The sequence below is a fragment of the Schistocerca cancellata genome, chromosome 5 (assembly GCF_023864275.1).
Source record: "Schistocerca cancellata isolate TAMUIC-IGC-003103 chromosome 5, iqSchCanc2.1, whole genome shotgun sequence".
NCBI lineage: Eukaryota > Metazoa > Arthropoda > Insecta > Orthoptera > Acrididae > Schistocerca > Schistocerca cancellata.
This window is the reverse complement of record NC_064630.1, coordinates 649,384,569-649,409,378: the sequence shown is the minus strand read 5'-3', so window position 1 is coordinate 649,409,378 and position 24,810 is coordinate 649,384,569. Positions and strand designations below refer to the sequence as shown.

The 24,810-nt window shown below is 42.8% G+C and overlaps 1 protein-coding gene across 1 annotated transcript in view; it reads left to right on the top strand.

The window, feature by feature from the left end:
* Nucleotides 1–24,810, top strand: part of LOC126187695 (coagulation factor XI-like) — a 162,082-nt gene that overhangs the window by 62,985 nt on the left and 74,287 nt on the right. Inside the window, exon 3 of the mRNA XM_049928937.1 lies at nt 9,772–9,977. Within this exon, the coding sequence (XP_049784894.1) occupies nt 9,772–9,977 (206 nt within the window). The remainder of the gene's footprint in view (nt 1–9,771; nt 9,978–24,810) is intronic.

Sequence of the window (24,810 nt, the reverse complement as noted above, 5' to 3'; positions counted from 1 at the left end):
TGAAAGTTTGGCCGTACCTTTTTGTAACACCCTGTATATGAGGTATTTTATGTATTTCTACTATTTGTACCCATCCCTCTTAATCTATTATATGTTCGTATTTCAATATGAGGTCTGGAGACTGGCACTAACTGACCTAAACCGGTAACCACAAAAATAAGGATTTCTTGCGGTCGAAACTGTTTATGTTCATTTTCCAATACAGAGAAAAACCACTGTTCTCCATGAGAATTACTTGCTATAGATGATTCGCTTTCTTCACAGCCTCGGAGTCTCATCTCCTCTGGATTTAATCCCCTTCCTAGACTAGACAAGATTGCCCCTTCCCCCAGCTTCGCCGAATCAGTCCCCTCTCTGCTACGCTCGCCGTCGTTGAGGGCTTCGTCGTAGACTTAACAACGGGGCTTACGAAGTAGAATCGCCCGGAACCAGCTGTTACTCCTCACGCTCCGCCTGTCTTAAACGGCCTGGACCTGATGGGATACCAGTTCGATTTTACACAGAGTACGATAAGGAACTTGCCCCCCTTCTTGCAGCGGTGTACCGTAGGTCTCTAGAAGAGACGTGCAGAACTATAGAGCTAACCTATTATGTTCGGGTATAATGACTTTTCTGGAGACTAGAAATCTACTCTGTAGGAATCAGCATGAATTTAGAAAAAGACGATCGTGTGAAACCCAGCTCGCGCTATTCGTTCACGAGACTCAGAGGCCCATAGACACGAGTTCCCAGGTAGATGCCGTCTTTCTTGACTTCCGCAAGGCGTTCGATACAGTTCCCCACAGTCGTTTAATGAACAAAGTAAGAGCATATGGACTATCAGACCAATTGTGTGATTGGATTAAAGAGTTTCTAAAAAACAGAACGCAGTATGTCATTCTCAATGGAGAGAAGTCTTCCGAAGTAAGAGTGAATTCAGGTGTGCCACAGGGGAGTCTCGTAGGACCGCTGCTACTCACAATATATATTAAGTTCACTGAGGCTTTTTACGGATGATGCAGTAGTATATCGAGAGGTTGTAACAATGGAAAATTGTGCTGAAATGCAGGAGGATCTGCAACGAATTGACGCATTTAGCTACAATATAGCAGGTCAGCAACTGGAAGCAGTTAATTCCATAAATTATCTAGTAGTAGGCATTAGGAGTGATTTAAAATGGAATGATCATATAAAAGTAATCTTCGGTAAAGCATATGCCAAACTGAGATTCATAGGAAGATTCCTAAGGAAATGCAGTTCGAAAACAAAGGAAGTAGGTTTCAGTACACTTGTTCGCCCACTGCTTGAATATTGCTCACCAGTGTGGGATCCTTACCAGATAGGGTTGATAGGAGAGATAGAGAAGATCCAACGGAGAGCAGCGCGCTTCGTTACAGGATCATGTAGTAATCGCGAAAGCGTTACGGAGATGATAGATAAACTCCAGTGGAAGACTCTGCAGGAGAGACGCTCAGTAGTTCGGTGCGGGCTTTTGTTGAAGTTTCGAGAACATACTTTCACCGAGGGGTCAAGCAGTATATTGCTCCCTCCTACGTATATCTCGCGAAGAGACCATGAGGATAATATCAGAGAGATTAGAGCCCACAAAGAGGCATACCAACAATCTTTCTTTCCATGAACAATACGAGACTGGAATAGAAGGGAGAACCGATAGTGGTACTCAAGGTACCCTCCGCCACACACCGTCAGGTGACTTGCGGAGTATAGATGTAGATGTAGAAACGGGCTTTGGACCGGCTATGGCCGAGTTCCGTGGATCATTTTTATAAAGATGTTTGTTTATTACACTCTGCCGGAGCAAAATTAGTACTCCTGGAAAGACGACGTCGATTTCGATTCGATGACGGCATATGCCGTCTGGAGGATAGTGGATGCACTGGTAATGTTTTCAGCGTTGTCCGCCAAAAGGTAGCGTAGTTGCATACCTACTAGTGCGCCATATGTATCTGCCCTTTAATAGGGAATGCTCACAGCCCAAAGGCTCAGTGTGATGCAAACATGTAAAGCAAGCAGGGAGGTGGAGGGGAGCAACCATATCACAGAGACGCACCCGTACCGCGCGCGCTTCCTGCAGCCAAATGAATTAGTTTGAAAGGAGTCGAACTGTAGCCTTCCGAGTGGCGGGATGGTCTTTTCGACGAATTGCCACACAAGTTGGACGTGCTGCCTCTGTTGTGCGGCGATGCAGGTATCAGCGGTCTCAAACCCGTAGACGAAATTCTGGACGTTCACGCAGAACAGACGCCCACCATGATCATTGTATCGTAAGGACAGCAGTGGCAGACGGTACAGATACCACAGCACAGATAAGAGGGCTTGTGAGTACACACGTGCCAACGCGAAGTGTTCGAACTGTGGAACTGTGGAACTATGGACACGCACGCCTCTAGCAAATAGTGCAAATGGCTCTGAGCATATGCGACTTAACTTCTGAGGTCATCAGTCGCCTAGAACTTAGAATTAAACCTAACTTACCTAAGGACATCACACACATCCATGCCTGACATGCCTGAAGCAGCATTCGAACCTGCGACCGTAGCGGTCGCTCGGTTCCAGACTGTAGCGGCTAGAACCGCACGGCCACACCGGCCGGCACACCTCTAGCCCGCCTGCCACTCACACAACAGCAGCGATGCGCATAGCTCGAGTAGTGCCGTCAGAGAATTACTTGGAAGATGATATGGTGCACCTCGGTCTTCAGCGATGAAAGTAGGTTCTACCTGCATGCAAGTGGCGGTCGTTTGCGCGTGCGGCGTAGACCTCGTGAGCGCTGTCTCCTAGAGTGCATTTATCCGAGACATACTGCCTCCACCCCAAACCTTATGGCCACGACTGCGATAAGATAAAACTTTTGTTCACCTTTGGTGTTTCTGGAGTGTACGCTAGTCAGCCCGTTCTTTTGCCGTTCTTGCAACAGAAAGGTGTTCCAACAGGATAATGCTCCAACACACTGCCCGATAAACTCAACGAGCTGTGCAAGACGTGCAGCAACTTCCCTGGGCAGCACGATCTGCGGACTTGTCTCCAGTCGAACGCATGTGGGATATGATGGGACGCAAAGTGATTCGTGGGATTCTTCAACCAACAACGCTTACGTAGCTATGTGAACAGCTCGAGCAGACGTGGAATAACGTATCCCAGGACAATATTCGCCGCCTGCACGATTGACAGGATGTCAGAGTCAGCGTCTGCGCTGTGGTTCGTGGACTCTACATCAGGTACTAATATGGGTGTTTGTCCGTGGGTCGATACCTTGTACCTCAGAACCGCTTGTGCTATTCATACGTAAATGTAACCATTTCCTGTACTCCACAGGCACGGTTTACAAAAATAAATCTTGAGTTAACTGCAAACATCTAAAAGGGAGTACTAATTTTTTTCCTGGCAATGCAGTTTAAAAAAGATGTTTCATGAACACAGGCACTTTAGTATGACAAGAATCAGACAAGCAGTCGGCCGTGGCTTTATAGTATTGGTATTTGCATGAGATAATTCAAGTAAACCACGAAAAAACTGAATCACGAGTGCCCAATGCGGATGAGAGTTTCCATTCTCCTGAACACAAGGTCAGTCTGTAAACAACATCGCAACATCACTCTGATTATCTTTAGTATAGACTACCCTTTCGTTTGTACATTCTTGCAAAGAAGTTATTTATCAATGTAAATAGCTACTGCTACACTGTTCAGTTTTCAACATCAACCACTGTACCCACAACAGAAATTATATAGACACTGTCTGCTGACATCAGGACTATGATGATGATATTTTACATTCCTGATTCTTTCAACGTTCATACAGAACCTCTCGTCTCTCTTTTGTTGTTTCTAAAATACAGTGGCAGCTACGCGACCTGAATCACAGAACTCTAAAATTCTACACAGTATTTTAAGACCGAAGTGTTAAAGAATAACTGATAAGACAAAAGCACTTAGCTGAAAAAATAAATACCCAATAATACAATATCCAAAAGCATCTCGTGATTTCTAAAGTAAGCATATGAAAAGATGAATGAAACTAAGACGGCTCCGGAAGCAGAGTGGTGCTGGTAGAGGGCGTTTTCATTAAAACAAACATCGCTGCAAACATGAAAGATTTAAGTATATGCTACCGCGTCATATTGTAAATAACTATGAAACCAGCGTTTTAGCCATGGGACTTCTGGGTCTGCTGGTGTGTTTTTTTCTGTTTTTTTAATTGTTATTTTATACTCTTCTCCCCATATGAGCGAGGGGTAGGCTGCCGGCGGTACAGCATCCCGCTCTTCACCCATGAATTCGAATCAAAATTTCAACTAAACATGGGCTCTAAAATCCGCACGTTAAGATCTGTGGGCACTTGTTCATCTTCGCTAATGTGAAATAGTTCTGTTCTACTGAACAAGTGCTCATATCTTTTAAGTATCCATTTTAGATCCCATGTTTACTCGGCTTTTTTGCTTTAATAATCGTTTCTGTCATATCCCTGAAAATTGCCCATTCCTCCTGGGACTCCCTGTATAGGCCGTTGGATATTATCAGTAGAAATGAAAGTGTGTGTTTGGGTAGTAGTGGGACGACGACCGGGAAGACAAGAGCAATTTGACCGGGGAGGGGGGGGGGGGAGGAGGTGGGGCCGTGGTATCAGGAGGCAGAGGGATAGGGACAGATAGAAAAGGAAGAAGCAGGATGGGTGGGAGACCCTGATGTGCAGTGAGACAGGTGGGGAAGAGTTATGGTTGGTTGAATGGATCGGATCGGATTTCATTGTCTGGGAGAGGAAATCGGTTAAGTCGCGTTGGGACAGGATATGGAGTGTGTGTAGGGGTAGAAATGGTGAGATGTCTTTTTAAAGGTACGGCAACATAACAGGTTTGGTGATCAGAGGGGAAATAATGGGGTTATTGGGGTCTCGTTTAGTCTTGGCGTAGAAATGCGGAGGTAATCAAAATGGATGAAGAAGTGTTGGCTTTTGGTGAGGTGGTAGATGATCGGTATGGGGGAGGGTAAACAGCCACACAAAGTTAAGTCAGAGTGCTTGACGTTCAAGGCCTTCGAAAGACTGATGAAACTTTGTAGGGGCGGACATCCATACATCGTATGCATGGGAGAGGATGGGTCGAATTAAGGTTTTGTAGGTGCAGAGTGTAGTGGAGGGGTACAATCTGCCCATTTGTGGGCTGTTGGTAGTTTTGATCCATGAAGGGCCCATCCTAGTTGCGGTCGAAGGTTAGTCCAAAAAATTTTAGTGTAATGGTTAGCTGGATATGATAGCTGTAACTGACGAGGCTAAAATCATGGAGGTCAAAGCTGAGGATGGTTTGTCTTATATTTCTTGTCTGTGTTTCGGAAGGAATGAACTTGAGGAGCCACTGTCTGCACCATGAGGAAAACTAATTGAAGAAGAGTTGGAGAGATCGTTTTGATTTCTGCAGTGTTGGATAGAGGGTGAGGTAAACTGAGTCATTAGTATAGCGTAGGAGGTAGACTAACAGAGGTGGTTAGGGAATGTCGGCAGTGTAAGGGAGATATTGGGGAGGAGAGAAGATGGAGCCTCGATGCACGCCTGCTGTGGAATGGAAGGTACGGGAATTGGGTATTGTTAACAGTGACAAGGAATAGGCGATTACATAAGATGGATTCAATAAAACGGACGTAGTTAATGGTCCGTGCATTGGTCTGGAGTTTGAAAATCTCCTTGTTGGAGATACATACAACCTTCGAACTTTTGCTGTATTGTACTCAGATCCTTTATCAAGTATAAAGCATTTCCATATATGCCTAAGAGATGATAGTATGCGTTATAGACTTTCAGAGAGACAGAATGAATATGTTTTCTCGTAGTACTTCGTAAAAAGCGTCCTTGTTGCAAAAACCGGGTTAATAGTTGACTTAAGTAGCTTAAGGCCATGCAGTTCCTCCTTGAATATTGGCTTAACAGGTTTCCCTTTCTGCCGTTAAGGACTAATTGCCAGATTTCCAGGTCACGAGGCAGCCAAGTTCCTTTCTTTAGTATGTGTACTTCTTCCCATAACCTTTTTAAATAGCATTATAATGATTCCCTGCATTCAATCACTATGTGAAAAGTATCGTCTCATACACTGTCGAGCAGTTAGTAAAGCCATTGCTGACCAATCTCTTATAGTTCTTTGATCGAGTGAATACTGGATTTAGCTGGCCTAGCTACCTTGTTTTTTTGAGTTTACTTACTGCTGCCTCCACTTCCAACTAGATCGAAGTACCTGCATTTATACTCTCAGAATCATCAACGTGCAATTCATCAATCTGTTTGCAGTTCAGCATCATGTCGAATTTGATTTTAAATCCTTGTAGTATTAGCTCCTCGTCTCGAGTCAGCTCATCACGGAAGTTCTGTTTTTTGGAGACGCTTTATCCGTTCTTCTGTTCTCAGTTACGCTGTACAGCTTTTTAAAATCTTGTCTTGTGTTACTCGACTTGCAAGCCCTTCGTTTCAACTCTGCTTTGCGGTTGAATACAAGTACTTAATAATTGATTTCTTACAGACACTCAATTCTCCTGCATTTCACTTTGATTCCTTGAGTTCTTAATTGATGAAAGACTGTTTTGGTACATTGCCTATCCCAGACAGCTTTTCCAACGTTCTCTTTCCATTAGATGGTCTCTTTAGGTTTCCGTCTTCGTTTCTGTCGTCCACATACTATACGTGTTGAGTCTACTCTAGAAATTTTCGGTACCCTGCTCTTCACGTATTGAGATGCTTTTTATCACTTCTGGAAGTTATCTTCTCAACAAGATGTGGAACTAACATAATGATTTTTCCATTCGCTGTTTTATTATTGCAATTGTATTCTGTGATTTTCTGAGTATCCACTTACTTGACCCAAGTGTTATTTTTCTATACAAATTTAGTTAACGATCTCACTCTGCGTTGTTTCTTTCTCTTATTTCCATACCAGAGGAATCAGTGTGAGTTCATGTCATGTTCATTGTGAACAAGCCTGTACACTAAAATCACCCACTGAAATATTTGCACTGTCTATTTCTTCTCCCAATTTTTATAGCTCCGTCTAGTGGGGTGTGAATTTAGCTCACGGTCTGTGAACGACGTGATTATGCTTTCACTAACAAATTGAACCTGTATAAAAGAAACCATATTTTTATGAAAGACATATTTCGCTCCATTCTTCAGCTTTACTACATTTTTTGGACAACATAGTCTGTAATCCACTCTGTTTTATTATTTCGATTCTGTTCCTCTTCGTTTCACTTAATCCCAAGATCAGAATGTTTTCGGTCTCCCAAACCGATAAACTGTTCAGTTTTATTTGTCAGTTTCAGAATATTTACTCGTTTTCTCTTGATTTTCTACTTCAAATCTTTACGTCAAGCTGACGTATTTTCCACTGAGTTCAGCATAGTCCCCGAAGCTATAATTTTAACAGGCAACACCTTGTTTCTTTATTACTGCTCTATACTTTAGGATATAATTTTCATTGAGATATTGTAGGAAGAGAATGGTACATTTTCAAGGTAAATTATGTTTTTTTATGTTCTGGGACGTACTTATTAAAATAAGTTATGGTTAAATATGATACAACACATGTGGTGGAGCATGTTGTATAAGAGATATGGCGAAACTTAAGGCGTTCACAGAAACAAATCAAAATTTCGAGGGCTAATTATTTTTTTATGGCAGAAACGTACAAAATACATAGTTAAAAACAGAATAGAGAGATTTTACAACGTGAACAAGGACACGAGAAAATGTATATGAGTCCAGTATTAAATTTACAGGTTTTTTTCAACTACAAAAGTTAGTGACCATGCTGGGACAAGGTTTAGTACAGAAAGTCAGCTCAAAACGAATGAAATGTTACTTAACAGTCCACTCAGCGCTCTTTATTAATATGAAAACTGATATAATTGTAATCATTCTGAAGATTTCATGAGCACACAACGGTTATCAATACACCACTCTCCTCCTCGTGGACATATTTCAGGTATAAGTTGCGGTAAACAAAGCACGGCCATCTGCTTCTGCGCGGATCGATGGGTCATCCATTTATGGTGTCTCATCTATAGCTGAAGTAAGTTGTACGTTCGTTTAGAATCACTGGAACTAAAATATGTTCCGTGAGAAATGTTTCCCCGACTGTCCTCATTTCGGACTGCCGCTGGTTAGTTCTGCAAACTAAGGTAATTGCTTGGCGTTCCTGGAATTATCGGGCTGCCTTATCACCCGCCGCGTCTCTTGTCAAAAGTCACTTACTGTCTCGTCGAGGACAAACGTTTCTCGCAGTTTCTCTTTGGGTCGATGAAAATTAGAAATTTCGCAGTCCTACTTCCACGTGCTTTTTTATGTATGCCGTAAACCAGGATTACTTCGGTCCATTTTTTGTGTGTGGTTTTTTAGTGGCAAGAAAGAAAGAATAGTGTCATAGAGAAAATCTCAAATACGCCTGTAACATTGTAAACGAATTGTACCACCAATTAAAAAAGATGCAAAACAAAATACATCACTTATGTTGCTGTGGCACCATAAAAAAGTGGGAAATTGTTACCCACATTCGGGGCTACTTTGACCTACTGAGTCATTTCTTCACGAAAAAGTGATGATGTGATGTTGGGACAAAGTAAACTCAACGAATATTTTTAGAGTAAGTAGACATTCAGGAGCATGAGGAACAAATAAAATACTAAATTTTAAATGCAAGGACAGGAAGTATTAAACTTTATTCAGAAAGTGACACGGTAATATAAAAATGTAGTATATTTCATCAACTGACTAATTAATTTTCTAATTACATATTACACTACGGTAACTATATGCAAAATAGAATGTATAATACGTTAAGAATATTGTATAGTGCGTATATGAGCCTCATTACGCAAATTACTGAAGCTCCAGCACTTGAAAGTAGCCATGTTTTGTTAGTCGTAATGGACTGATAATTCTTATGAAATCGTACCAAGTATGAGGTAGGTTACCTTTTTCTTCTGACCGTTTGCAAGAGGACTTATTTCTTTCCCATGCAACTCTCCAGTTTTCTTTTTCTCCCTCATCAATCACCAAAGTCGAATTCCGGAATATTCTTCCTTATCATATAAAACTGTGTCCTATTACCCAGTCAGTAATTTATCTTTCAATATTTTGTCGTTCTGGACATCATGTTACACATCAGAGAAACTTTCAGAATCACCATTGTCACCACATTTTCTTATTAGGATTACTTTCACCCGGGCTAAAGTAATACAATATTTTGCAAAAATGTTCACCATTATACACATGTGTTAAATGTTTTGCCTAAACTGAAGTTCACACAAATGTTAGTTTCTCTCCCTTTCCTAATACTGACAGGTTGCAAGACTACACTCGCTGTATTTTTAGCTTAACTGATGTAAAATATACAGGTAGAAATTATTGGGATGTGATAGCTGTGAAAATATTCATGATCAACACTGAGTCCATTGTTGTCAACACGATATTATTTCATTGAACTCACAGCCTTCTATTCATTATTGACACATTGTAAATGCATACTGCCTTGTGTACGCAATGCTGCTTATGTAATTTTAGCGAGAAAAAATTTAAACCCTTTTCCTGCCAGTGGGCTAAAGTTACCTGCAGAGGGTCTAACTCCTGCTTACGGTATTATTATGACGTCACGTTTAGCTATTTACACAACTCAATGCGGCTTGATAAGGAATTATGTTATTATATCCTCATGTCCCAACAAAAGGTACTCAACTACATCGGGTGTTCTTTGTAGATCCATTAACTCAGTGTTTGGGCTAAAATCTCTCGTTGCAGACTGGAAGGTGTTCCCAACGACAAGAAGTATAAGGTCGCGCTGGGCATGTCGAACCAGTGCGTCAACCAGAACACGAGGAAGATCTACGACGTGGCCCGCGCGGACGTTCACGAGCGCTACACTACGGCAGGGAACGACTACGACATCGCCCTGCTCACACTCAAGGAGGCCGCGCATTTCATGCCGCTCTGTCCTCCGTGGGAAGGTCAGTACCCGTTACCCGTCGCTGTTGCCAATAAGTCTGTTACCATACACCTGATCCAAAGTCTCCCGACAGCCCTAAGCAATTGACCTATGGAACTGATCACTAGGTGCCATGAGAGGCAGACCAGCCAGAAAAAAAAAAGAAAGACGAGCACCTGGACTCGCATTCGGTTCACACATCCTCCTCCGACCATCCTCATTTAGATTTTCCGTGATTTTCCTAAATTGCTCCCGGCAAATTGCTAGAGGCTCCTTTGAAAAGTGCGGGGCTGATTTCCTTCCCCATAGTTTCCTAATCCGAGCTTGTTCTCCTTCTCTAACACCGCGCTGTCGACAGAACGTTAAACCCCAATCTTTCTTCCGCCAGTATAAATGACAGCAGGAACTATTCTGTGGGCAGGAGACTGTCATGTGGTCTCAGTGGTTTCGAACGTGAACGAGTAATTGGATGTCACCTAAGAAAACCATCAGGCACAGTTCAACCATTCTAAAGCTGCCCAAGTCGGACGTTCATGATGTGAGTGTGAAGTGGAAACGCGAAGGAACAACCACAGCTAAACCAAGATCAAGCAGACATCATGTACTGACGGACAGAGATCGTTGTTCATTGGGGTGAGTGGTTTTAAAAAATCGCATCGCTCATCGGAAGGCGTCACTCGTTAGTTCCAAAGTGCTTTCAGCATTCCAGCTAGCACTACGAATGGTCAAGTAGCTTCTCATAAGCAACACATTTCGTACTCAAAAATGAGAAATGGATCACGCTGTACCCTGTGGCAATCCGATGGAAGGATTTGGTTTTATCTGCCATTATCTCTAGTACCAGCCATTATCTCTAGTACCTGGATATCAAGAGCTCAGATGGAAACCCAGTTCTAAGCAAAGAAGGGAAAGCAGAAAGTTGGAAGGAGTATATAGAGGGTCTATACAAGGGCGATGTACTTGAGGACAATATTATTGAAATGGAAGAGGATGTAGATGAAGATGAAATGGGAGATACGATACTGCGTGCAGAGTCTGACAGAGCACTGAACGATCTAAGTCGAAACAAGTCCCCGGGCGTAGACAACATTCCATTAGAACTACTGACAGCCTTTGGAATAAAACCCTGACAAAATTCTACCATCTGGTGAGCAAAATGTATGGGGCAGGCGAATACCCTCAGACTTCAAGAAAAATATAATAATTCCAATCCCAAAGAAAGTGGGTGTTGACAGATTTGAAAATTAACGAACTATCAGTTTAATAAGTCACGACTGCAAAGTACTAACGCGAATTCTTTACAGTCGAAGGGAAAAACTGGTAGAAGCCGACCTCGGGGAAGATCAGTTTGGATTCCGTAGAAATGATGGCACACGTGAGGCAATACAGACCCTACGACTTATCTTAGAAGCTAGATTACGAAAAGGCAAACCTACGTTTCTAGCATTTGTAGGCTTAGAGAAATCTTTTGACAATGTTTGCTGGAATACTCTCTTTCAAATTCTGAAGGTGGCATGGGTAAAATACAGGGAGCAAAAGGCTATTTACAATTTGTACAGAAACCCGATGGCATTTATAAAAGCCGAGGGACATGAAAGAGAAGCAGTGGTCGGGAAGGGAGTGAGACAGGGTTGTAGCCTCTCCCCGATGTTATTCAATCTGTATATTGAGCAAGCAGTAAAGGAAACAAAAGAAAAATTCGGAGTAGGTATTAAAATCCATGGAGAAGAAATAAAAACTTTGAGGTTTGCCGATGACATTGTAATTCTGTCAGAGACAGCAAAGGACTTGGAAGAGCAGCTGAACGGAATGGACAGTGTCTTGAAAGGAGGATATAAGATGAACATCAACAAAAGCAAAACGATGATAATGGAATGTAGTCGAGTTAACTCGCGTGATTCTGAGGGAGTTAGACTAGGCAATGAGACACTTAAAGTAGTAAAGGAGTGTTGCTATTTGGGGAGCAAAATAACTGATGATGGTCGAAGTAGAGAGGATATAAAATGTAGACTGGCAATGGCAAGGAAAGCGTTTCTGAAGAAGAGGAATTTGTTAACATCGAGTATAGATTTAAGTGTCAGGAAGTCGTTTCTGAAACCATTTGTATGGAGTGTAGCCATGTATGTAGGTGAAACATGGACGATAAATGGCTTGGACAAGAAGATAATAGAAGCTTTCGAAATGTGGTGCTACAGAAAAATGCTTAAGATTAAATGGGTAGATCCCATAACTAATGAGGAGGTATTGAATAGAATTGGGGAGAAGAGGAGTTTGTAGCACAACTTGAACAGAAGAAGGGATCGGTTGGTAGGACATGTTCTGCGGCATCAAGGGATCACCAATTTAGTATTGGAGGACAGTGTGGAGGGTAAAAATCGTAGGGGGAGACCAAGAGATGAATACACTAAGCAGATTCAGAAGGATGTAGGCTGCAGTACGTACTGGGAGATGAAGCAGCTTGCACAGGATAGAGAAGCATGGAGAGCTGCATCAAACCAGTCTCAGGATTGAAGACCAAAACAACAACAAATCTCTAGTACCAACAGTGAAGAACGGGGGGTGATACGTTATCGGGTGGCGGTGTTGAAAGGCTCTACCCACAATGCTCCAAACGCTCTCAATTGGGGACGGATCCAGGGACCTTGCTGGCCAAGATAGGGTTTGGCAAGCACGAAGACGATCAGTACAAACTCTCGCCGACATGTAAGCGCGCTGTGCTGTAAAGGTGTCGCTCATGACAACCATTGGGGTTGGTCTGTTATGGAATGGAATGGCACCCCAGACTACCACTCCCCATTGTCGGGCTGTATGGCGGACGACCGTCAGATTGGTATCCCACCGCTGCCAGGAGCGTCTCGAGACACGTTTTCGCTGATCGTCGGGACTCAGTTGGAAGCGGAACTTATAATTCAAGAGAACTGTAGAACTGTACTTCAGTCAATTAGATTCTAGGCCAAATACATGTCTGGAGCCACTCTGGACAGCTGCGAGAGTTTTTAGTAATTTTCATCGTGCTTCCCAAAACCTACCTTGACCAGCAAGGTCGCCGAATCTCTCACCCACTGAGCACGTTTGGTGAATATTGGCCAGTGCCTTCCAACCATTTCGCGATTTTTACTATCTAACGCGCCAGTTGGACAGAATTTGGCACGAAGTCCCTCAGGAAGACACCCAGTAATCAATCAATGCCAAACCGAATAACATTTTTGTTCATTCCTCATTACTAGAAGGGCATTCTGTTAGCAAAAAGGTGAATGGTCTTTCAGATCATGAAGCACAAATTTTAACTCTAAAAGATTTTTGTGCTGCAACACATGTTAAATATAGTTCTCAACTGTTTAGGAAAGCTGATCCAGTTGCTGTAGAGACCTTTGTAAACCTTATCAAGGAACAAGAGTGGCAAGATGTTTATAGCGCTGATACAGTATATGATAAATAAATGCTTTTCTCAAGACTTTTCTCGTGCTCTTTGAAAGTTGCTTTCCGTTAGAACGTTCAAAACAGGGTACTAGCACAAACAGGCAGACTGGTTGGCTGACTAGAGGGATAAGAATATCTTGTAGAACAAAGTGGCAATTATATCAAAACGTTAGAAACAGGCTAAATCTAAATGCAGCAGCCCATTACAAACAGTATTGTAAGGTGCTTAGAAATGTTATTAGGAAGGCAACAAGTATGTGGTATGCAGATAGGATAGCTAAGTTTCAGGATAAAATTAAAACCATATGGTCAGTCGTAAAGGAAGTGGCTGGTGTGCAGAGACAGGATATAGAATCATTGCATAGTGGGAATATCCGTGTTACTGATAAGTCGCATATATGTACAGTATTTAATAATCACTTTCTGAATATAGCAGGTGAACTAAATAGAAACTTAGCCCCAACAGGGAATCATATAGCGCTCTTAGAAAAAAGTGTTCCGAGACTGTTACCTGAAATGCTCCTCCATGATACTGACAAGAGGGAGATTGAGTTAATAATCAAATCACTAAAGACCAAGATCTCTCATGGATATGACGGGGTATCTAGCAGAATACTGAAGTATTGTTCTATGTATGTTAGCCCAGTACTTAGCCATATATGTAACTTTTCCTTTAGGAGTGGTCGGTTTCCTGAACGAGTAAAGTACTCGGTCGTGAAGCCACTTTATAAAAAGGGAGACAGGTATAATGTTGACAATTTTAGACCAATTTCTACGCCATCGGTGTTTGCTAAAGTTATCTATAAGGTTGTATATTACTGAAGCATTTAAATTCACATAATTTGCTGACAAATGTTCACTTTGGTTTTAGAAATGGTTTTACAACTGAAAATGTTATATTCTCTTTTCTCTGTGAGGTTTTGGACAGATTAAATAAAAGGTTGCGAACGCTAGGTGTTTTCTTTGATTTAACGAAGGCTTCTGACTGTGTTGACCACAAAATATTACTGCAGAAGTTGGACCATTATGGAGGAAGGGGAGTAGCTTACAATTGGTTCGCCTCTTACTTTAAGAACAGAAAGCAGAAGGTAATTCTCCGCAATATTGAGAGTGGTAGTGATGTTCAGTCCCAATGTGGCACTGTTAAGTGGGGCGTACCCCAAGGATCGGTGCTGGGGCGACTGCTGTTTCTTATTTATATAAATGATATGCCTTCTAGTATTACAGGTGATTCAAAAATATTTCTGTTTGCTGATGACACCAGCTTGGTAGTGAAGGATCTTGTGTGTAATATTGAAACAGTATCAAATAATGTAGTTCATTAAATAAGTTCATGGCTTGTGGAAAATAATTTGATGCTAAATCACAGTAAGACTCAGTTTTTACAGTTTCCAACTCACAATTCAACAAGAACCGATATTTTGATCAGACAGAATGGGCATATTATAAGCGACACGGAAGAGTTCAAGTTCCTAGGCGTTCGGATAGATAGTAAGCTGTTGTGGAAAGCCCATGTCCAGGATCTTGTTCAGAAACTAAATGCTGCTTTATTTACCATTAGAACAGTGTCTGAAATAAATGACCGTTCAACACGAAAAGTAGTCTACTTCGCATATTTTCATTTGCTTATGTCGTATGGTATTATTTTTTGGAGTAATTCTTCTGATTCAAAAAGGGTATTTTTGGCTCAAAAACGGGCTGTTCGAGCTATATAGGCAGAAATCAAATCTGCATGTGGAATGCACTTCCTTGACTCTTGTGCAGAAAGGAGTGCAGCATTCTGCTGCATCCATTTTCAATAAGCTACCACAAGAACTCAAAAATTTTAGCAGTAGCCCAAACTCTTTTAAGTCAAAATTGAAGAGTTTCCTCATGGCTCACTCCTTCTATTCTGTCGAGGAGCTCCTGGAAGAGCTAAAAAATTAAGCAAATTCCAGTGTTACATTATTGATTTTCTTTATTTAAACTTACGACTTGTCGCCTGAATATGTTTTTTATATTTCATTTTATCTGTTTCTACTATCGTGTTATAATTTCATGTATTGACTCGTTCCATGACCATGGACACTTCTCCTTAATTTGGTCCCACGGAACAATAAATAAATAAATAAATAACTGCTGCATAAGGCCAGAGGTAGGCCAAAGCGATAGTGACCTGCTCAATCAGTGAAGCACTTTTTTTTAATAAATCATCGAATTGTTCGGAAACTGTAATTACTTGTTTTTCTGTTTATGTACAAGCTGTGACAATGAAGTAATGAGACTGATGTGAAAGAAACGTTGCTTACCGTTTTAGTCAAGTTTAGTGTTGTCTCCTTCAAAGTAGTTCCCTTCTGATTGCATACTCTTTTTCCAGCTCCTCTGACATTGATGGTAACATTTCTGGAACTCATCTTTTGTAATATCAGACAAGACAGCTTTTTGGACATCTCGTGTTGTTTGAAAATGGTGTCCCTCGACCAGCGTTTTGACTCTTGGAAATAGAAAAAAGTCACATGAAGCAATATCTGGTGAATAAGGTGGCAGTGCTAGTACTGAAATTTGTTTTAAGGTTAAAAATTGCTGTACTGACAGAGCAGCATGGGAAGCCGCATTATCGTGATGCAGAATCCAATTATCAGTAATGTTGACACAGACACAAAGAACTCTTTTACGAAGTCTTTCTAAAGTTTCTTTTTAGTAATATTGATTAACTGTTTGTCCAGGAGGCACCCACTCTTTATGAACAACTCCCTTGGAATCAAAGAGGTTGATGGTCGTCCACTGCAGTCTTCATCTTCAACATTCGTTCTGCCTTCACTAAACATTTTATACCAATGAAAAACTTGAGCTCTTGACATAACCACCTCTCCAAAAGCCTTCTGAAGCTTACCATAAGTTGTCGCCGCGTTTTAACCTAATTTAACCGAAAAAAGATATGGCATACCGTTGCACAATATTATGCGGTTCCATTTCCATGATGAGAGACACAAACATGTGTTAACTTATTATAGCACAGCTCACGACTGAGCAGTTGCATCGATGTGCCGCTTGGACTAGAAGCAGCTTATAGACCAAGGTCAGAGATATTATGCCTACGCAAGCCTGCAGGGTTGCCACATCTTGCAAAGAAAATCAGTCTCATTACTTTATTGTCGCACCTCCTACACCACATTTACCGATTTCCTTCCCATTTGGGTAATTCCTTCATGGTGCATCTTTTGTCTTACAGTGTATTAATAAAGTGAAGGTGTTGATATACAATATTAATATAAAGCCCTGTCGATAACAAGGAAATCAAGGATGGAACGCAAGCACGGGTAGAAGGAAATGGGATTTGCCCCTTGCGAAGGAAGCACTGGGAAGAAAGATGGGGTTTAACGTTCCGTCGACATCGAGTTCATTAGGCACGGATCACAAATTCGGATTGTCAAGGATGGAGAAGAAAATCGGCCATGGCATTTCAAAGGAACCATCCTGACGTCTGCGTAGAGCGATTTAGCGAAATTAAAGAAAATCCAAATCAGGATGGTCCGACGCGCATTTCAACCGTCGTCTTCCCAAGTGCGAGTTGAGTATGCCAAACACTATGCCACCTCGCTCGGTGGAACCATTAGGGTAATTGATATAAATATGTACGGAACCAAGGAAAACCTAAAACAGGATGCAATTCTAACGGCCGTCGTTGTTTCGGATACGAATCCCAAATGTCTCACCACAGCACTACATTAGTGTGTTATTCCACGCCGCCGGGGTGGCCGAGTGGTTAAAGGCGCTACAGTCTGGAACCGCGCGACCGCTACGTCGCAGGTTCGAATCCTTCCTCGGGCATGGATGTGTGTGGTGTCCTTAGGTTAGTTAGGTTTAATTAGTTCTAAGTTCTAGGGGACTGATGACCTCAGAAGTTAAGTCCCATAGCGCTCAGAGCCATTTGAACCATTTGTTATTCCACATTTGTAAATGGTCTTGAGAATTTCAGCTTCTTAATCCCAGTATAGACGTATATTTAAAATACTTCATTTCTTTGGTGGCTGAGTCAAGATAAGGAACTATCGTGAAACCCAGCTGACCAACTTTCGCCATTGTGACAGCTGCTTTGTCACCAATAGTGTTGTACTCTACAAAGAGAGTTTCTCGCTTTCGGTTATATCTCAATGAGTTATTGCTTTAGATGCAGCAATAACTTGTCATAACTATGTCCAATTATGCATTTGCTTTTCGCCAAGGTAAACTTTTTTGTTACATTATCAGTCTTACATTACAAGGAAGAGATGAAAAACGTAATGATAACAGACAGATGGCTGGAGTACATCGACAGCATATGCGATGAACAGGAACTATCATCAAGTGTGAAAATGGAAGAAGAGAAAATTGATGTAGAGGAAATATATACTCAGGTAACAAGTCTTGGGATAGCGAGATGCCGGCCGGAGTGGCCGTGCGGTTCTGGGCGCTACAGTCTGGAGCCGAGCGACCGCTACTTTCGCAGGTTCGAATCCTGCCTCGGGCATGGATGTGTGTGAAGTCCTTAGGTTAGTTCGGTTTAATTAGTTCTAAGTTCTAGGCGACTGATGACCTCAGACGTTAAGTCGCATAGTACTTAGAGCCATTTGACCATTTTGATAGCGAGATGCACGTACACAGATGGTGGTAGAATCACGTACACAAGTTATAAAACGGTAGTGCATTGGCGGAGCTATCATTTGCACTGAAGCGATTCATGTCGAAAGGTTTCCGACGTGGTTGCGGCCGCACGACGGGAACTAACAGACTTTGAATGCAGAATGGTAGTTGGAGCTAGGTACATGAGACATTCCATTTCGAAAATCGTTAGGGAATTCAATATTCTGAGATCCTCAGTGTCAAGAGTACGCCAATGATACCAAATTTCAGGCATTACCGCTCACCATAGGCAACGCAGTGGCCGACGGCCTTCACTAAACGATCGAGAGCAACGGCGTCTGCGTGAGTTGTCAGTGGTAACAGACAAGAAACAATGCGCAAAATAACGGCATAAGTCAATGTGGGATGAACGACGTACTTATCCGTTAGGACAGTGCGCCGAAATTTGCCGTTACTGAGCTGCGGCAGCAGATGACCGACGCGAGGGCCTTTGCTAACAGCATGAAATCGCCTGCAGCGCATCTAATGGGCTCGTAACCATATCGGTTGGACCATACACGACAGGAAAATCGTGGCCTGGTGAGATGAGTTCCGACTTCAGTTGGTAAGAGCTACGGGTAGGATTCGAGTGTGGCACAGACGCCGCGAAACCATGGGTCCACTTTGTCAATAAGGCACTGTCCGAGCTGTTGGTAGCTCCATAATGGCGTGGGTTGTGTTTACATGGAATGTACTGGATCCTCTGGTCCAACTGAAACAATCATTGACTGGAAATGGTTATGTTCGGCTACCTGGAGACCACTTGCGGCCATGTTCCGAAACAACGATGGAGTTTTTATGAATGATAATGTGCCATGTCACTGGGCAACAACTGTTCGCGATTGCTTGAAGAACATTCTGGACAGTTAGAGCGAATGATTTGGCCATGCAGATCGTCCAACATGAATCCCGTCGAACATTTATGCGACATAATCGAGAGGTAATTTCGTGCACAAAACCCTGCACTGGCAGTACTTTCGCAGTTACGGACGGCTATAGAGGCAGCATGGCTCAGAATTTCTATAGGGAACTTCCATCGACTTGTTGAGCCCATACCATGCCGAGCTGCTGCAATACGCCATGCAAAAGGAGGCCAGACACGATATTGGGATGTATCCCATGGCTTTCGTCACCTCAGTGTTGGTATTCAACTAATGCGGTCTGACTTTGACAGGGTACTGAGTGACTTACGCTCAAACAAGTCAACAGGTTCAAAATGGTTCAAATGGCTCTGAGCACTATGGGACTTAACATCTGAGGTCATCAGTCCCCTAGCACTTAGAACTACTTAAACCTAACTAACCTAAGGACATCACACACTTCCATGCCCGAGGCAGGATTCGAACCTGCAACCGTAGCAGTCGCGCGATTCCGGACTGAAGAACCTAGAACCGCTCGGTCACATCGGCCGGCAAGTCAACAGGAATGCATGACATACCGCTGGAGGTATTAAAATCCGTATATGATTTAGGAAGTAGAAGGCTTCTCGAGTTGGATTAAAACCTATGAAAAAGGTGATTTACCATCGTATACCCAGAAAAAAAACATTATCACAATTTAACCAAAGAAGAAATGGGCGTATAGTTCCGAAACTGTGGGGTGATAAATCTGACAAGTCATACTGTTTAACTGCTTATCGGAATAAAATAACAGAAAGAAAAATTAACAACATGTTGAACAAAAGTTACTTGAAACAGTTCTACCATTGCTTTGGTAAGGTAAGACAGATTGAAAAAGTATCAGTTGACCTAGAGAAAGCCTTTGACAATGTAATATGGAATAAGATCTCCACGACGCTTAGATGACACTAAATTACAGACAATAATAACCTTCGACGTCCACAAAACCCAAAGATTAGTAATGGAAAAATTAAGGTAGACAAGTTTATATTAAGTGAGCTGTAAGGCACAGCTGCTGCTAATCGGCACCACTCTTCAATTTGCACATCGATGAAACAATAAACCAAACAAAAGAACATTTGGGAGCAGAAATAGAAGTTCAAGTGGAACACATGTCAGCGTTGAGGTTCGCAGTGGACATGACCTTCTGGTCGTATCTAAGGAAACTTTGTTGCACGGAAGATGACTTAGAATAAACAGAGCATGGGCGAAGGTGATGGAGAGTAGTAGATAGGAGAATAAAGAATTGTTTAACGTCAGAAAAGTAACGAGAAGTGCAAGAATATCCTGTCTGTTGCAGAGCAATCCTATTTCTGGGTGCACTAATAAATTTTCGAAGCTAGTGCTCGGATATTATGGAATAGGAGGCAAACTTTTGCAAGCAATTAAAGGTCTTTACATGGATAGTCAGGCAGCAGTTAGAGTTGACGGTAAATTGAGTTCATGGTTCAGAGTAGTTTCAGGGGTAAGACAAGGCTGCAACCTGTCTCCACTGTTGTTCATATTATTTATGGATCATATGTTGAAAACAATAGACTGGCTGGGTGAGATTAAGATATGTGAACACAAAATAAGCAGTCTTGCATATGCGGATGACTTAGTTGTGATGGCAGATTCGATTGAAAGTTTGCAAAGTAATATTTCAGAGCTAGATCAGAAATGTGAGGACTATGGCATGAAGATTAGCAGCTCCAAGACGAAAGTAATGTCAGTGGGAAAGAAATATAAACGGATTGAGTGCCAAATAGGAGGAACAAAGCACAGGTGGACGGTTTCAAGTACTTAGGATGCATATTCTCACAGGATGGCAACATAGTGAAAGAACTGGAAGCGAGGTGTAGCAAAGCTAATGCAGTGAGCGCTCAGCTACGATCTACTGTCTTCTGCAAGAAGGAAGTCAGTACCAAGACTAAGTTACCTGTGCACCGTTCGATCTTTGGACCAACTTTGTTGTATGGGAGCGAAAGCTGGGTGGATTCAGGTTACCTTATCAACAAGGTTGAGGTTACGGATATGAAAGTAGCTAGGATGATTGCAGGTACTAGTAGATGGGAACAATGGCAGGAGGGTGTCCACAATGAGGAAATCAAAGAAAAACTGGGAATGAACTCTATAGATGTAGCAGTCAGGGCGAACAGGCTTAGATGGTGGGGTCATGTTACACGCATGGGAGAAGCAAGGTTACCCATGAGACTCATGGATTCAGCAGTAGAGGGTAGGAGGAGTCGGGGCAGACCGAGGAGAAGGTACCTGGATTCGGTTAAGAATGATTTTGAATAATAGGTTTAACATCAGAAGAGGCACTAATGTTAGCCCTGAATAGGAGATCATGGAGGAACTGTATAAGGGGGGCTATGCTCCAGACTGAACGCTGAAAGGCATAATCAGTCTTAAATGATGATGATGATGATGATGATGAGCTAGTGCTCAACACAAATGAAGAACCAAGTCCAACTAAGACCATAATCTAGCACGCAGAAAGTGCCATTATTGCAAAAGCAGGGCAACGCCTGTAGGTCACTGCTACACAACCAGCCACAGCAAGGAGCACAAACGGTGCAGTATGACGGCACCTGAACTCTACAACGCGGAGCAGTAACATACAACATCCAGTCCCCGCTACTCCGAAGCATGCCAATACTGATGTCGAATGGAGAGGCAGGAGAAACGGTTCGTACTTGAGACATCACGGTGAGGAAAGCATCACTGACACCTGTGTTTAAATGACAGCAATTGGCTGCGTAACCTGCTGCAATGACGCGAGATCTAGCTTGAAATACCCCTGTTCCGGACAGCTCGTCATTAGTGTGTCTGTTCATTCCGACCCCGACTGAATCAAAGTTTCACTAGGTGAGGGGGTTGCTGACGAACCGTGATGTGCTGCTTGAAGCCTATCTGAAGACTTCGACTACGAGACTACAGCCTGACGCCTGTGGATGGACTTCGTCGCCCCATGCCGTCGCTGCCGGTTGGTCGCAGCCTTGACTATTAGAAGATACAGCCGTATAGGGTCTTCTTCTGGTGACGAGCCTAGCCGACCTCCTACAAGCTACCGTCTACCACCTGCTGGGAGAGCACCTGCGTGCCGGCTCGCAGGTTGTACGTGCTGTTTGTGCCGAAGGAGCCCAGGACTTCCCGCTTCACGACAAACGCCATCCGGATGATGTTATGGGCACAGGTCTAATCTCGAGTCCCTAGTCGAGTCCACCGAGGCCTTACAGTTCACCGCGGCGGGTCCATACGCCGACACACGGGGTCCCGTAGCCGACCTCTCACTGCTTCGCTCTCTGACAGATCTGCCACAAAACTAAGCAAGCTGTTTGGGTGCTGTGTCCAGCATTTCTCATTGACATCTGGGCAAACAGCCCGGCCTGTTTCCTGAACAGCCCGCATCTCGTGGTCGTGCGGTAGCGTTCTCGCTTCCCACGCCCGGGTTCGATTCCCGGCGGGGTCAGGGATTTTCTCTGCCTCGTGATGGCTGGGTGTTGTGTGCTGTCCTTAGGTTAGTTAGATTTAAGTAGTTCTAAGTTCTAGGGGACTGATGACCATAGAAGTTAAGTCCCATAGTGCTCAGAGCCATTTGAACCATTTTTTTGTTTCCTGAACAGCAGGGAAAATAATATTCATTGTAGCAAACACTTTAATAAAATGTTATTTAAGAAATCTCTGTCTCTCTGGCGCCTTCGGACGTAAGACTGAAAGACTCACCAGTCTCCTGGGCTCGGCCTCTGTTGCGTTGCAACGTCAGCGCTTCACCCGTCCAGCCTCGATACCCACTGAAATCTTGACCTGAGGCGTGAACTTGACATACTTAAGATGGCGTAAGCAAGGAAGGTAGAAGCAGACTGGTGCAGTTGCAGAAAGCTGTCTTCAACAAAAGAGGTCTACTGATATATTGGCATGGAGTTGAGGAACAAGTTTCTAGATTTGTACGTCTGGAGCACAGCATCGTATGGACGTGAAACACGGACCACTGGGAGCGCAGAGAAGGAGAAACTAGAAGCATTTAAAATGAGGTTGAGCCGTGGCGCCATTGAGCTAGTAGACTGTTCTGTCTGGCGCCACTGGCTCAGGTGTAGTATCGACTATCCCTCTTGCGGCCCCATTGCCAATATCTATGAGGAAGAGTCGGTATATATGGGTTGTGCTCTTAGAAGGTCTTTACTTGCCGATATATATATATATATACGGGATTCGCTGGTCCGAGAGAGAGGCGCGAAGTTTGGGGATTAGCGGTAGCGTCGCGACAAGAGGTAGTGACGAGGTCCGAGAGGCCGAAACCACTTGCTGGGCAAGGAGGGCCTGCGCGGAGCCAAGATACTGGAGTACTTCACCGGGGTCAGCGTCGACTACAAGCAGCAGGTCGACATCCCGTCGGTTGGTCGGCAACACTCGTGTCGGACGACGGCTCTTGGCCTGGCTGCACTCCTCTACCTGGCTTTCATCGGCACCACTCAGTAACCGCTGCGACGCACCGTAGATCCATGGAGCTGCTTGCTTATAAAGGGGAGTAACATTCTATAAACCCTGTGGTGATTTATGTCATTCTCTACCTGCCCTCCTCATTATTTTCTGGTTCGTACCCGACCCTCAGAGTTTTACTCGGTCAGCTATTTGGTAGTAAATTTAGGCAGTAGTATTATACTAAGACACTAGTTGTCGTTTGAAAATTTGTTCCGCTATTATATTTCCTTTCGTTTCTGGTTCGTATCCGATCATTTATATTCTAATAAATCAGCTCCTCGTTGTAAATACAGCTGGAACAATGGTACTAAGGCACAGGTTGCCGTTATAAAAAAGAGGGACCTTGTAGTTACATTTAGATGTTAACCGGTTCAATTCTTTGAGTGTAATTGCATTTCTCAGTCGTTAGTTATAATCTGAACAACCTGTTGTACTAAGCTGTTCGTTTCTGTGTTTCAAGGCCGGATAATTATTGGTGTATTTTAGCTGGATCTTGTGGTTTCGACGACTGAGTTCTCTTGTAATAAATGTTCACAAGTAATGTTTTAAGACGTTCAGGGCGGTCTTAATAACTGTCAGTTTAACATTGGAAATATTAACAGCCAACTGTCACCAGGGCTTTAGTCAAAATAAAACTGTCAGAAGGGACGGACTGGGATCCAGTCGCACCTTTGTTGCCGATTGAAATTAAGAGGTTGGTTGCTTTGAAGTAAGCATTGTCATGTTGTTTCCTAATCTGTTTAACCTTTAAGCACAGATGCGCATCATAACCCAGAACCTTTCGACATACAGCTTTCAAATTAAAAGTTACGTCATCTGTTTTGAGTAACTGAATCACTCTTGTCATCAGTGGCGATCATTTAGTTTTCATGTATTGCAGTAGAACATTGAATAAGACAGACTGTGTCCAGTGCGGTAGTAAACACCGCTGTTTCATCCAGTAACTGGCGGGCTGCAGACCCGGCCGTCTTGTAATCATTGTTATATTGTTTGCTGCTTTGCAATATAGCACTCAGATTTTTTTGCAAAAGCTTATTCAATTTAAGGTTTAAGGTCTAAAGAATTAGAAAATTTGTTCATTTTGTTAAGGAAAATTTTATGGTTATATATTTTTAAATAAAGAGGTTGTGTGAAACTAAAGAGATATTTCCACAGTTTCCTTAATTCCAGTAAGTATACGTATCAGAGGTGCTGTCGAAGAGAGACAAACTACGGAATGAATATTTACTAATAGGAACAGGTGAAGAAAGAAGTTTATGAAGAGACCATCATCAGGGAACGGACACGTTAGTAAGACATTTGCTAGAGGATCCAGGAATAATTAACTTCTCACTGGAAGGACCAATATATGGGAAAAATAATGGAGGCACACTAAGACTACAACATACAAAACGGTATATTTGGAGAGGCTTGTAGGAGAATAGTCCTAAT